This window comes from Elgaria multicarinata, chromosome 1, assembly GCF_023053635.1.
Source record: "Elgaria multicarinata webbii isolate HBS135686 ecotype San Diego chromosome 1, rElgMul1.1.pri, whole genome shotgun sequence".
Taxonomy (NCBI): domain Eukaryota; kingdom Metazoa; phylum Chordata; class Lepidosauria; order Squamata; family Anguidae; genus Elgaria; species Elgaria multicarinata.
Genome location: NC_086171.1, coordinates 57,854,262 through 57,867,567, shown reverse-complemented (window position 1 = coordinate 57,867,567; position 13,306 = coordinate 57,854,262). Strand labels below are relative to the sequence as shown.

At 43.6% G+C, this 13,306-nt stretch overlaps 1 protein-coding gene across 1 annotated transcript; it reads right to left on the bottom strand.

Moving 5' to 3' along the window:
- Positions 1-1,031: 1,031 nt before the first annotated feature.
- On the bottom strand, positions 1,032-4,267 carry HOXA10 (homeobox A10). Its single transcript, XM_063115899.1, has 2 exons — positions 3,271-4,267; positions 1,032-1,612 (listed from the first exon to the last, which is right to left on the bottom strand). Exons 1-2 carry the CDS (start codon positions 4,238-4,240, stop codon positions 1,338-1,340), a joined length of 1,245 nt encoding a protein of 414 aa, XP_062971969.1. The 5' UTR covers positions 4,241-4,267; the 3' UTR covers positions 1,032-1,337.
- Positions 4,268-13,306: the final 9,039 nt, after the last annotated feature.

Genomic DNA, 13,306 nt, shown 5'->3' with positions numbered 1-13,306 from the left:
TCTAAAAGTATGACCCTGAGAATAAACACTCACAAAACGAGTTTTTGTTGTAGTAGTTGTTGTTTTAAAAAAAGGGGGGGTCATTCCAAGTCTTTTATTCTTCTAAGAGAACATAAACAGCATCTCCATCTTGTTGTGTTTTGTTTTAGCTCCGCACACAGCAGCATTACAATATTAATTTATTCGGCTTTAAGGTAAGAACAAGAAAAGACTAGAACTAACATTTAGAATAACAATATAGAATGCTTTGCTTCCAACTGTTTCGGCATTTTAATAATATTAATAATATTACTATTAATAGACATTTATACATATCTGTATTCATAGATTATTATTATTTCTTCTCTTTGTTTGCACTACACTCTTGACCTTTGCAATGCATGTTAACTTCACAGTATCAAGGAAATAGGGGCATCCTCTCCTTTGCTGTCTTACACAGTCAGGAAATCATTCTGGTGTTCAATAGACACAAAATAATACACTTCCCCATGGATAGAAAGGGCAAAGTTATTTTTCCCCACCCAAGGTTCAGAGATTGCTTTCTTTCTTTCTTTCTTCATTTCCTTCCTTCCTTTGTATGTGCTTGTCAAGCTTAACTAGAGGTACCCCATCGCTTCCAAAGCAAAAAAACGAAAACAAAATCCTACCTTAAGTTATTACCTATAGCCAGGAAGTGTAATAATTTAGCCAGTAAGAAAGACAAAACCTTTCCTATCTTTCAAGGGAGGAGGGGAGAAAGAGGTCTCTCATTTCTTCTTCTTCATGGAAACGTTTAAAGCTGTAAAATTAAACATTTTGGAGGGAAACAAGCAAATAAACAAATACACACAAAGTCTTGGCTCTTTGCACCAATATAACCTGAATTTCTTCACATACCGTTTTCTTACCATGGCTATACAAGAAAAAACAAAGGCAATGTTCGTATTAATCAGCGGTGTGGCCAAATTTAAATTATTGGAAACAACACAACCCAGTGTGCCTGCACCACCTATCGTGGGTGGGGGTGAAAGAGAAATGCAATTTGTCTTCATCTAGGTTTGGCTCAATATTCTGAAGGGGGGGGGGAATAGATATCTAGGGTTCTGGAAAAAACATTTTTCAGCTTCAGACTTTCCAGAAGCGAGTGTGAAAATAAGGGAAGTACAAGAAAATGGCACAGTGTGTGCATCATTATGGCTTTATCCCAACAAAATCAATTACCAAGAGGTATGGAAGAGGCTGAGAATGTAATTGGAAGGTTCAATTCCACACAGGTGCGAGTAGCTAAAAGCCTGGAGGGGTGGCGGTGGCGGTCGTGGGGGAATCCTACTGGCTATTTAGACCGTCCTTTGGGTTCATCAGGAGAAATTGAAGTTGGCTGTGAGCTCTCGAATCCGATTCTCCCTGTTCATTTTCTTCAGTTTCATCCTGCGGTTCTGAAACCAGATTTTAACTTGTCTATCTGTTAGGTGGACCGTGCGGCTGATCTCTAGACGACGCTCACGAGTCAGGTACATATTGAACAGGAATTCTTTTTCCAGCTCGAGGGTTTGGTGCTTGGTGTACGGGCATCGTTTCTTCCTGCCACTTTTTGCGGTGAGCCAGTTGGCTGCATTCTCTCCTTTGGAGTTGCCTAGTTTTAAGACAGTAAGACAGGGGCATTACCAAATAACACCGGGGAAAGAGGGGCATGTATTTAATACTCAGTTTAAATCTGAGAAGGTCATCTACGAGCATCAGGTACCTTCCTTTAAGATTCAATTTTATTTTATTGCTGTTTTTCTTTTTTAAATTCTACCTTCCAAAGAGCACCGAGAGAGCATTGTGAACATCCTACTAAGTCCTCCCATGGATTTGGTTTTCTCTCCTACATCCGACAGTGCTGGTCGCTTTCGCAGTTGACAGCGAGGAATACCAGTGAGTGCCTTTGACAGTGGCAGCCCACAGGACTTCGGGTTCGGTTGTAATTTAGCAATCCCTTCTCAAAACAATCCCTTCGCAAAAACGCTGACTTCCAGGCAGAAATCCCAGGGAAGTGCTACTTTTAAATCTGCTCTGCATTTGCTCCTTCTGCGAATTTTCTCTGCTCAAATCTGTTACCCAATTAAGGCTGTAGTCTAATATACGCTTACTGGGGAACCAGACCCGTTTAATTCAGTGGGACACCAATAGGATCGGTATAAAAGTTTCCTTTTTCTACATATCCTTTTCATTTAAACCATTTGACAATTTAGTGGTGAGATGGTTAGTAGCGCACACACACACACTTATTAAAAAATATGCATTTCTTTTTATATATTATAATTGGAGATTATACAATGATCTCCAATTATTCTATATAATTATACTCCATCTGTGCACGCACACAGACGTATGCATACGCACATACACATCACATATTTCACTACAAACCATTTCAGAATTGCAGATGCGAAATCAGGAACTAAAAAGCTCTACCCTATGGAGGTTCCGGTTTTGAAGGGAACAACGCAAAAGAAAATTCTCCTGTAGCCCCATAGAAATGAATGGGTATGGAAGAGGGACCCTGTGGGGCTCTTGCACCTCTCCCATTCCTTTCAATGGCCTTCAGTCAGTTCATCATAGAAGCTTCCTGGAGCGTTGAAGAACGCATTGCAATCTCCAATTTCATTTGATAGTACTTCATAGAAGAAGAATTTCAACCCAGCTGCTTTTTTTTTTTTAAGGCATCCAGGATCGTAAACTAGAACTTAGCCTGTTAATGGGTTTATTTATTGGCGCTGGCCTCTTGCTTGCTTTGGACGCTTTACAAACATCTATGTTATCTCTTCAGGCACCTCTGCATCGCTATGGGCGAGGAAGGACAGCGATATATATATATATATATATATATATATATATATATATATATGAGGTAACATAGACGTTTGTATGATCTTTTTCTTTTTCTTTGAATGCTCTGTGCCAGTCAGTGCCTTAGGATTTTGCCCACAGTCGAGTCTTATAAAATCGAAGGAGTGGACATCAATTACATCTCTCTCTCTCTCTCTCTCTCTCTCTCTCTCTCTCTCTCACACACACACACACACACACACACACACACACACACACACACACGCACACACACACAGCATCTCAGCGCCCAAATAGGAATGGCAGTTCAGTGTGGGTCAACCTAAGCTAAACCCTCTTTGCGGGCTGGCGAATGCTCGTTTTGTCTGGAGAGGGTGCTTATTGCTGAGCGATTCACCTTCCTCTTTGGGGTGACAGCTGTCCCACCCAGCCACCCTTCTCTCTCTTCCTTCTGCTTACCTAGGGTTTCTTTCTCAGGGGAGGGCTTGCTGCTCTCTGAAGGAGCCGGGGAGAGGTCTTCTGCGGCTGAAGAGGAAGCGTGACCTTCTTCCTCCCCCCTCTGGGAGACACAAGCCACAGTGCTGGGCGGGGGAGATTCTTCGCTCTCTTTGCTCCCCGGATCCGGTGGTGGGACTGTCGGAGGCAAAGCCGGAGGGGTCTCAAAGCGCCCTTGAGGGTGCGGGGCGAACTGGGAAGCAGCGACCATGTGGCCCGGGTGGTGGGGCGGGAGGGGGTGGGGAAGGTGGTTGCTGCTGCTGTAGCTGCCGTCGCCGTTGCTGCTCTTGGTGGTGCCATACGCCTGGGACAAGCGGAAGTAACCTGGGACAGGCACCCCGGCGGTCACGTTGTTCATGGAGCAGACGTCTGAGCTTAGCCTTGGGAAAGTCGACAAGTCGGTGGCCGCCGCCTCTTTGGGGCCCTTGTCAGAGTCATACAGGCAGTAGGAGCTCTCCTCTTTGATATTGGGAGCAAAGGAGCACGAGGTCGCCTGCGGGCTCTCGGGCTCTTCCAGGCGGCAGGACCTGGGGGCATCTAGCCAGACTTCCATCCCTGACATGTACGTGTGAGAAGCGGGCACCATGCTTGCAGTTGGGCCGTCATTGCGTTTACCCAGGACGGGGAAGAGTCCGTAGCTTTGCAACCCGTAGGATAGATCGGACGCCTGTGGCAGGTAGACACCACTGTTGTTGGGATAGTAGCCGCCGCCGCCGCCGCCGCCAGAAACTCCGCCACCGCTTCCTCCTCCTCTTCCTCCTCCACCACCACCACCTCCTCCTCCTCCACCACCACCTCCTCCTTCCCCTCTGCCCGAAGCTGAGCTGATCAACGAGTCCACCAAAAAAGAGTTTGTAGCGGGGCTCTCGGAACATGCCATGATTGCAGAGGAATAATTTGGCGAAGAGAGCAGATAGCCCTTTCTGGCTGACATTTCTTGTGCAAAACATGCTGAATATGATTAGAGATACCCCCGCGCCACGGCAAGTCCGTGCAGCCAATGGAAACCCAGCCCTCGCTAGCAACCCCTCCCAGTTTGGTTTCGTAGGCACTGAGCTGCTCTCCGGTCCACTTCTATATATATATATATATATATATATATATATATATATATATATATATATATATATATGAAATATATCTGTATTCCATATGTAATCAATGTTTTACACATTGCTGCATTTGCCTGTCTGCAAGGAGGAAGAATGGCCTGGAAAGGGTGGGGGGATTTATCTGTGTTTTTGCCCACACCAAGGGGGTGGCTTGGGGGTGGGGGTTAGAAAAAACAATAGAAAACAATTTGCAGGATTTGTTATGTGACCCGTAATTTAGCAGGCTTCTATTAGCATATGTCCTAATATAAAACTGCAAAGGGGCAGGATGGGTTTTTAAGAATTTAGACCATAAAGCGATCTGTAAGTGAACCTTTCAACATCCCTCCCCTCCCCACCCCACCCCAGCATTCCTCCCCTCCCCCTTTTTTACCATCTCATTGCACAACCCATGGCTGTGATGAAATTAATAATGCCACCAAGTCCCAGTATTTATAGTGAGGCTTTGGGACATGTATTTGCTTACCTACTGATTATGTATCATGGACCACTGGAAGTTCTAAACCAAATTTGACCTTATTGCTACTACTGAAGTTTTAGGACATCATAAAGTCACCCAAAGACTCTTCAAGATGTCAACTCCTGTAATGAAGAAAGTTCTCTAGACTGAGACTCATTTTGTATACAAGTCCCATGCATGTTTTGTTTTTAATTCAGAAATAAGATCCATAATGCTCAATGGGGGGGGACTTACTTCCAGGTAAGTGTGCATTAGACTGTAACATTAGGAGTGGATCTCTACTTTAAAAAAGAATAATTGAAGGTGCTGAGGACCGCCATAGTGAAACAATCCGGTCTAACGATGCAGAAGCAACAGTAACAATATAACTGTATCTCTAATTTCTAAGTAATCAGGTATTCGAAACACTGAGGCTAAAACACCAAAAAGAAATATTTGATTAAAAAGGAATATAAACGGATATCCCCACTTCTCAGCCCAGCTATGAATTCTAGAGGGGTGAAACCTAAACATTATTCCTAAATAGGTTCATCTGGGTGATTTGCTTTCGTCTGTGGTTATATATGCAACCTCTTCCCATTCATAAAAGGCTAACAAGAGCTGCTAGACAATGCTGTACAGTCAATATGTAATTGTGGCGGAGCTAGTAGACAGCTAGCAGACAGAAACCGGCAGACAGAGAAGATGGATTTTATAATGGAGAAGTGAAAGAATAGCTCCACTTCTCTCGTATGCTTGGCTGGTGTTGTTTTGGAAATCATACGAACTAGATCTGGAGCAATAACAGAGCTGACTGTCCATGGCATAGTCTGGAATTGTTCATTTTTATTTATTTTTAAGCATAAAACGACAACAAATTCGTGTTTAGCATCTCCCGTTCCAAACCGCCCCAGCTGGTAGGACTTAAATGATCGCCTGTCTCTGTTCCCAAGCGAGTAAGAATATTCTTTTGAACAATTCAATATTGTGCCGTAAATCTTCTGCTCGGTTCCGTTTTGGCACCCACATCCCTGTTCATAAAGCTCTCAAAAGCACGAAGGAATGCCAAAGAAATCGGGGAGGCGAAGTGCCGGCTTCGCTGCTGCCCAAGGCTAGCCTGCTGCAGAGCCTAGCTTTTCAGGGCGAGCCGCTGCTGAGGAGGTTTTACCCTTGGCTTTCCTACAATATAGCTGGTTGGCGAATATTGCAAGAATAATACGCTGGAATGCCACTCTGCCCGTGGCCTTTCCCGCCAGCAGCACCAAGAGTATTGATCCGTCAAAGCCCCACGTGGATTAATATTGCCCTTGTTGGGTCTAGAGTGAGGAAATGCCCTTCCTCCTTTTGACATCTGCCCTCTCAGGGTTCTTTTTAAGTGGAGGTACAAATGGGAATTCCTCCCCTCCAACCATCCATCCAGGCAAGTTAAAATGGAGGGGCCCTTCTGAGGTTCTTTGGTGCTCGGGAAGCCTGGAAGAGGTTGTTGCAACTCTAAAGGACTCATAACATCTTTATGGAAAGGCAAGCTATTCCCCCCCCCACCCAACACATACACGCACACACCACCACCACCACCACCCCTCCTTCCTCTCTCGCCTGTCACCAGCAAGGATTGTACTCCTGACTTTAACTGGTGGCTTCCAGCAAAATATAACCATGGAAGCCTACGAGAAGGAGCTATTCGGCAGCCTATAAAAATACTTCTCCCTCCCTCTCTTTGCCCTGTCCTATAGTAATATTGTTTGTATTTCCCCCAGCTCGACTTACCTTACAATGTGTTAATGCCTGTTGAACAAGCCCTTATCAGATCCCTTCGAGGGCCATATCACTTCTACTAAAATTAATACCATATAAGGAACCATTTTATTGGCTAGTCTATAGAACACCTATTATCAATGGGCTTAGCGTTATAAATACAGACCTAATTTAATAAAATGGGGACCCCACCCACACAAGCTAGCTTCGCCTTCCGAAGGCCTTCCTCCACTCCAATCAGGTATAAACATTTCAAGCTGGGGTGGGGGGGGGAGAGCCTCCCTCTTTGTACCTTGTGTTTTATTTTTCATTGGCTAAATCAAGCAGGGATGAGCTTGATTTGAAGGTTCGCATTGACTTAGGAGCTGCAGGGGGTGGGTGGGTGAAGGGCTTTGGATCGGTCGAGGAGCTCGTGAATTCCACTCGCTGCTTTCTTTAATCGCTAACAAATCTTACAGGACTCCTTTCATAATTCCTTTAATAACGACCACTATAACAACAGCACTCTACCTTGGTGATGGGAGCGGAATTGTTGGATTGACCATAAGGAGGTGGGGGGGGGATCATTAAAATTCTGTGAAGTCCTTCGCAGTTTAAATAAAATAATTGCGAATTTATAGAAAGGCCCTTTAATAATGATTTTTTTAAAAAAAGTGCAGGGAAAAAGAGAGAGCGAGAACTGATGGATGAATCCATCAAAGGCCAAGAGCTAAGATATATAAGAATGGGCACCTTTTATAACTACAGGAATGGCAACAACGGGTGTCCTATTTGTCAGCTTTTCAGGGACATCCTGCAGGTCACGTGGGGAGATCAGTCAGACCTTTGGTCCGATCCTGCAAGGCTATATACAATTCTGTTCTTAAGATTCAGGCCCAACTCGAGATAAAATGCAGCAAGTCAGGACCAGAGACTAAGCAGGGCTAGAAAACTGTTTTAAAACCCTCTCTCTTCCCTTGGAGGCATTTGCAACTCAAGATATATACCTCTGCCGTCTGGGGATTGCTTTTATGAGCACCAGTGGTTCCTTTAACCCAAAGTATAGGGCAACAAGCAACCGGCGACTCACATTCAGAGCTCTTTATTGTTGCATTTATAGGAGCAGAGCGCCTGGCTTTGATGGTCAAGGCACTCAGGGTCGGATCCAAAGCCTGGAGAGGTCAATGGTAAGAAGGTTCGCATTGACTTAGGAGCCGGAGGGGGTGGGTGGGTGAAGGGCTTTGGATCGGGCGAGGAGCTCGTGAATTCCATTCGCCGCTTTCTTTAATCGCTAACAAGGCCAAGGCAAGCAAACAGCAACGCGCATCGTCAAAGCCAGTGAAGTAAAACTAATAATGTGCACTTGATTCTTAACTATAAAAGATAATGGTCAATTCTGGAGCAACTAAACTACTTTGGCGTGCATTGTGTGTAGCGGCCACATTTTAAACACTTAACAATGTGTCTCGGACATTAACCAGAGCTTTATAGCATTTCTTGAGACTATTATGCAGGGTACAGGATGAGAAATAACCGCTTTTTCTTTCTGCCCCTGCCAACAAACTCGTCTGGGAGATGTGAGAGGAAAGAGGGAGGGGGTTAAGCAACCGAAAAACAACCAGCAAGCTCCACAACCACGTTGTGCCGAAGTATTTGGATCGGTGGCGCTAACAGGGTCCCGTGGAAGTCGTTTTAAGTGGGCTGTGGAATGGACCAGAGGCGCCCAGAAGCTGGTTGAGTGAACTTTCTCTATGTGCTGCAGACTCTATGTACTACCGCCATTAAAATAAAAACTTTATTGATCCAAGAGAAATATAATGGCTTTATTAATAGAGTCGTTAAACTGTTTTATGAGTTTGGACTAAAAATTAAAAACTAGAAGGGATAAATAAGTCACAATAACTCAACTCCAAGCTAGGTCGAAGTAGGGAGTCTCTTTCTTTCTTTCTTCTAAATCCCACTAGCTGAAGAGTGATTTATCCACTTATTATTTCCAGGAGGAACCAAAAACGTACACCCTTGTTAATTGAGGGATGCTATTTTGTATGGTAATTAAACTGGGCTTTATATTTTTGACATGGGCAAATTGAGGTTTGTAGGGAAGAGTAAAGAAAAAGAAGTGTGTGTGTATGGGGGTGGGGGTGGGAGACCGAGGAAGAAAAAGTATAAAAGCTATCATGGGAGTCCACAGTCTGCCTGCCTCTAAATACTCTAAATATATGGTTGCAGTTTCAATTTGGTAAACCTTAAGCAAAATTAATACAAACAGTGCGTTCTTATTTAATGTTAAAAATGTCAGTTGTCAAGAATGTGACTGCGCGCCAGTTTTCCCTCTGGATAAATTCCCAAACAGGCCTCTTTCCATCAGGCATTTGGGGGAGGGAGTGCATCTGTGTGTGCCAAGAAAGGTGACAAATGTCTACCAAATTAATTTTTATCTTCACTTCGAAATTGTTTATGCTAAAAGGGAAGAGTAAAAAAAATGAAAGAAAGAATGAAAGAGTGAGTGACTGTTCAGGTTTGGAAGATTTATTCCCTTTAAAATTTGGACTACGCTAGCATCTTAAACCCAGTTCCTCTGGCAGTGTTGATGTATGGTCTGGCTGAGATCCTGCTCACAGTTTCTGGTGACTAGTTTTCTCCACATCACAATGGAGAAGATTTATGTGCAGGCTACCAAGTGCAGGATCGCAGCCTACCCCCCACCCATGTTAAAATACATTGATCTGGAAGGAAGTCCCACAGATTTCAACAGGAACTACTACTGCGTTGGCGTGTTCAGGGCCACAGCCTTATACATGTGCACATTTACAGGGAGGTAAATTCAGCTGAAGTCAAGGGCATTTTCTCCGAAGCCAAGAAGGTGTTTAGAATGGCAGCACAAGCCTTGCGTGATCTCCATGGGGCTCAGATTCAAACCAAGGCCATCCCAAGGTCTAAAGTGGATGCTGTGGAGCATATGAAGATTGCTCGAGGCTACAATCCTGTGTATGCTTACCCCTCATATTGAATGTTGTGGGACTTCTGAGTAAGCTTCCATAGACTCAGGAGATTAGACACTTATCTAGCATTTCCCCTGGTACTAGTAGCCTCTCTTAGGTAGTATTATGCTTTAGTATTGGTCCTTCAGTGTTTACACTTAGCAATGAAATTTACAGGCTTGTGTCTCTCTTTTCAAAGACAAAAGGCAACAAAAAGCTGCAGACAAAGTGATGGGCCTGCTGTGTACCTATTTTTCTTTAAATGAGATTTTGAGATGCTCTCCTCTGTTTCAGAAAAGGAGGCAAAAACTGTTGGGGAAGGAAGATCTATCTGTCACTATTTCTACCTGCATGTCTTTGTAAGAACCTTCTATTGCCTTCGACAATTATTCACCCTCAATGGCGTTTCCATTGCACAGGTCGCTGGACAAAACACAACACTAGGTATTATCAGGAAAGGGTGGAAGCTCCACTCTAAGCATGACTATGATCCTGTTCAGATAACACACTAAGCCATGGTTAGTCCACTAACCCTTTTGCAGCAAATAGTTAGTGGACATGTTTAAACCATGATTATGTAGCCACCATGGTTAGGAATGGTTCCCATGACATGCTAAGCCATAATGTTTAGCTCAAAACGCTTAAGCACCATGGCTTAGCATGTCATCTCTGGATGCAATCCAGTATACACCTAATTTTTACGTTATTTCTTCTTACACACTATTACAACTCATGAGAAATTGGGGGGGGGGGAATCTTATAAAGTAAACACTCTTTGTATCACACACAGACACAGATTTCTGACCAAGGTCTGCAACAGACTTAATTGTAACCAGGTGGAAGCTTTTATTTTATTTCATTTTTTAAAAAGTGTTTTACATATATTTGAATATTAAAAGAAAAACAGAATGAACCCCAACATTGTATATGCTTTCTAAAGTTCTGAAGACTTTCCTTCTTGGCAAGCTAAGGCCATGTTGAGGTTTTGTTGTTTAAAACAAAACAAAGAGGAGGGCTCCTTATTTGGGAGTGTTTTTCTTGAATCCTTTCAAATGGGGATTTCTTCCTAAGAAAAGAGGGCAGCTTTCCCCATACTTCTTTTTTTAGAATCATAAGGTAATTGTTTAACTGATTAGTAAATTGACTGAAGAGACCACAAATGTTTTCAACATAAGTTTCCCTCGCACATAGATATGAATTGGTTGCTTTAGTTTCAGTCATCTTTCCTCCCCACACCCCATAATAGCTGAGTAAAGCACTTCAGAAATCACATTTCAATAGATGTGATAAAGATCAAAGAATTTCCAATGTAACACATATCTTAGACTAAAGTATCCAAGCTGAACAAATTAATACCACAGACAGTTCTTTCAAAGTAGGTCCGACCTTAGGGAGAAAACGCTGTGCTGTATCTGTTCTCCCAGCCTGTTTATTCAGAGGGGCCACATCACAAGGTCAGCACGTTGTCTGCCATAAGAAATCAAGACTGTTCCTTCTAATAAATCTACTCTAAGCGCTCCCTTGGCCATGCAGTGACTCTATGTTTGTGGCACCCCAATCTCGGGTTCATTACGCTCAAGAATTCAGGGAGACTGCCTTCCCCTCTGGAAGAAGTTTCCCATCATATAATGGGCCCTCAAGCCAGAAAAAGTTGGTTTTCCCTAAATCTCATTGAAACAACTGGGAACTACAACATGGTTCTAGAATGAGATCCTTGTGCCTTCAATGAGCCTTTCCCAATAGGAGGTATGCTTATCTCCGCAGCTTTAAGTACATGTTTCCTATTAATATGCATGAGGTTTTGGCTCTAATGATGATGCCCAATGCCAAGCTCTTAAACTTTGCTTTGACTTGTTTTCACCCTCTGAATATCTCTGTACATGCTATAGATCAATAAAGATAGATCAACGGAGACGTTTTAAATTCAGTCTATACCGAAGAGTTGACAAATGAAAGGGGGGGGGGTTGTTTAAGCAAAAGGATTTTTTTAAAAACAACAATAACAACAGCTCCTCTACATCTAGTTCTATCGATTTCCAGGTTCTACTTCAGGGTGTGAGGAGGGCTACGTCAGTGTTGGCCTCAGAAGAAAAAGGCTTTTAACAAATATTGCTGTTAATCAACTGTACGGTGGATGAGCTTGGCCAGACAGAAATGAATAAACTACAGCTCCAATCCAATAAGGCCATCAAAAATATCTGCCATTTTCAGTCTACAATGCTATAGATCTAGTTGATGGAAGACACCTAGTATTCCAAACATAAACGTCAAGATTCATAACATTGTCAGGGATGCATAAGAACCCAACGCCTCGACATAGCTTCTTTTACCTTCACATGGCCTGTTGCTTGCCAAACCTCCTATCTGAAACCTTTGCTCCAGTTTTTGTTTCCTAAAATGGTTCATCGCCAAACTGAGAAGAGGTAAAATACCTAATGAGGTCAATACCTAACGTTTTAATCACCGGTTTCCTGAAAAGACACCACACCCTTAAGGTTTCGCTTCCCCTGCATCCACCCCCCACCCCAGCGCTAAATAAATAAATAAATAAATAAAGCTTCATTGAGAGCAAGTAGATCTAAAGGTCACTCCAGCTGTATCTTGATAACGGCGCCTTCCTCTTTAATTTCCAAAGTTAAGCTCAAAGGAAATACTCACCCTCTGGCGTGTTCTAAAGCCGAAGTAGTCAACTCTCTAGATTACTTCTGGCACGACCTTTTAATTCTCCTTGAAGGAGTGAGCAACCGGCTTCGTCTTACCTTTGCAAATCTGACTGTGGAAAGTGAAATAATATAATGTGCAATTCCTAGAACGTAAAAGAAACAAAGGCCAAGATCCCCCCCTTTCTCCCCCTCCTACTGCGGCTTTGACATTGATCTGAAGCGCGCCATCTTGTGGCGATCGGGTTTCCAAGCAGAGCAAGACCTGCCAGCCAGATTCAGAAGAATGCCCTGTTTAACCAACGGATACTAGTCCAGACAATTGCCCCGCCACGCATCTCCCCTCCGCACCGAAGAGATGGCTGAAACCTCCGCCTCGTTTATAGCCATGTTCTCCCGGTATGCAAATGGACGAGCCGTGGGCACTTTTTATGACTGTATTGTCCCAACAACACACGCGGGATGTGCTTTTTACTGGGCCAGGAAATCAGCAGCAGCAGCCCCCTTCCACAAACGAGAGAAACGCCATGACTCAACTTAGTCATGAATAACCAGTTAATTTTTAACTAGCAAAGGAAGTTGCTGGAAGAACATTTATTGCCAGCATCCATCTATCCCTCTTGCTTGTCTGTCTGACCCTCTCCATCTATCTTTTCTATCTGTCCCTTTTAAGAGTTGCATTCCTTTGTAGCATGTTAGAAAAATAAACAAACAAGCAAGCAAGCTCCTCTCCCCCCCCCCCCCCCGTCGCCTCATCTTTGTACATTTCCTTTGACCAGACGCTGTCTGGCTAGGTGGGGGTTGTCAGCAAAAGTCCAGAGCCAGCTAGCCCTTCACCTCAAGGTTATGGGTGATGTCCAAAGCAATACAGAAGTTCAAAGCCAATAAACAATAGGGGAAAAACTAGTATGTACTTTCTTTCCTGATTAAGAATAAGGAGGGGAAATCAACCAAGTGCCACATCCTCACAAAGGTCTTTGGTGGATTTTTAACCCCCTGCCCCAAGGATTAACAACAGTGCCATACAACCCTTTTCGACCAGGCTCAGAAGCAATCCTTTCAGAGAAAACTATT

What these genes read in the sequence shown, in the direction of transcription:
- HOXA10 (XM_063115899.1), bottom strand. Translation starts at nt 4,240, where the DNA reads ATGTCAGCCAGAAAGGGCTATCTGCTCTCTTCGCCAAATTATTCCTCT. An exon ending in CCCTGAGAAAGAAACCCTAG is followed by an intron (nt 1,613 to 3,270) that starts GTAAGCAGAAGG and finishes TCTTAAAACTAG; the next exon opens with GCAACTCCAAAGGAGAGAAT.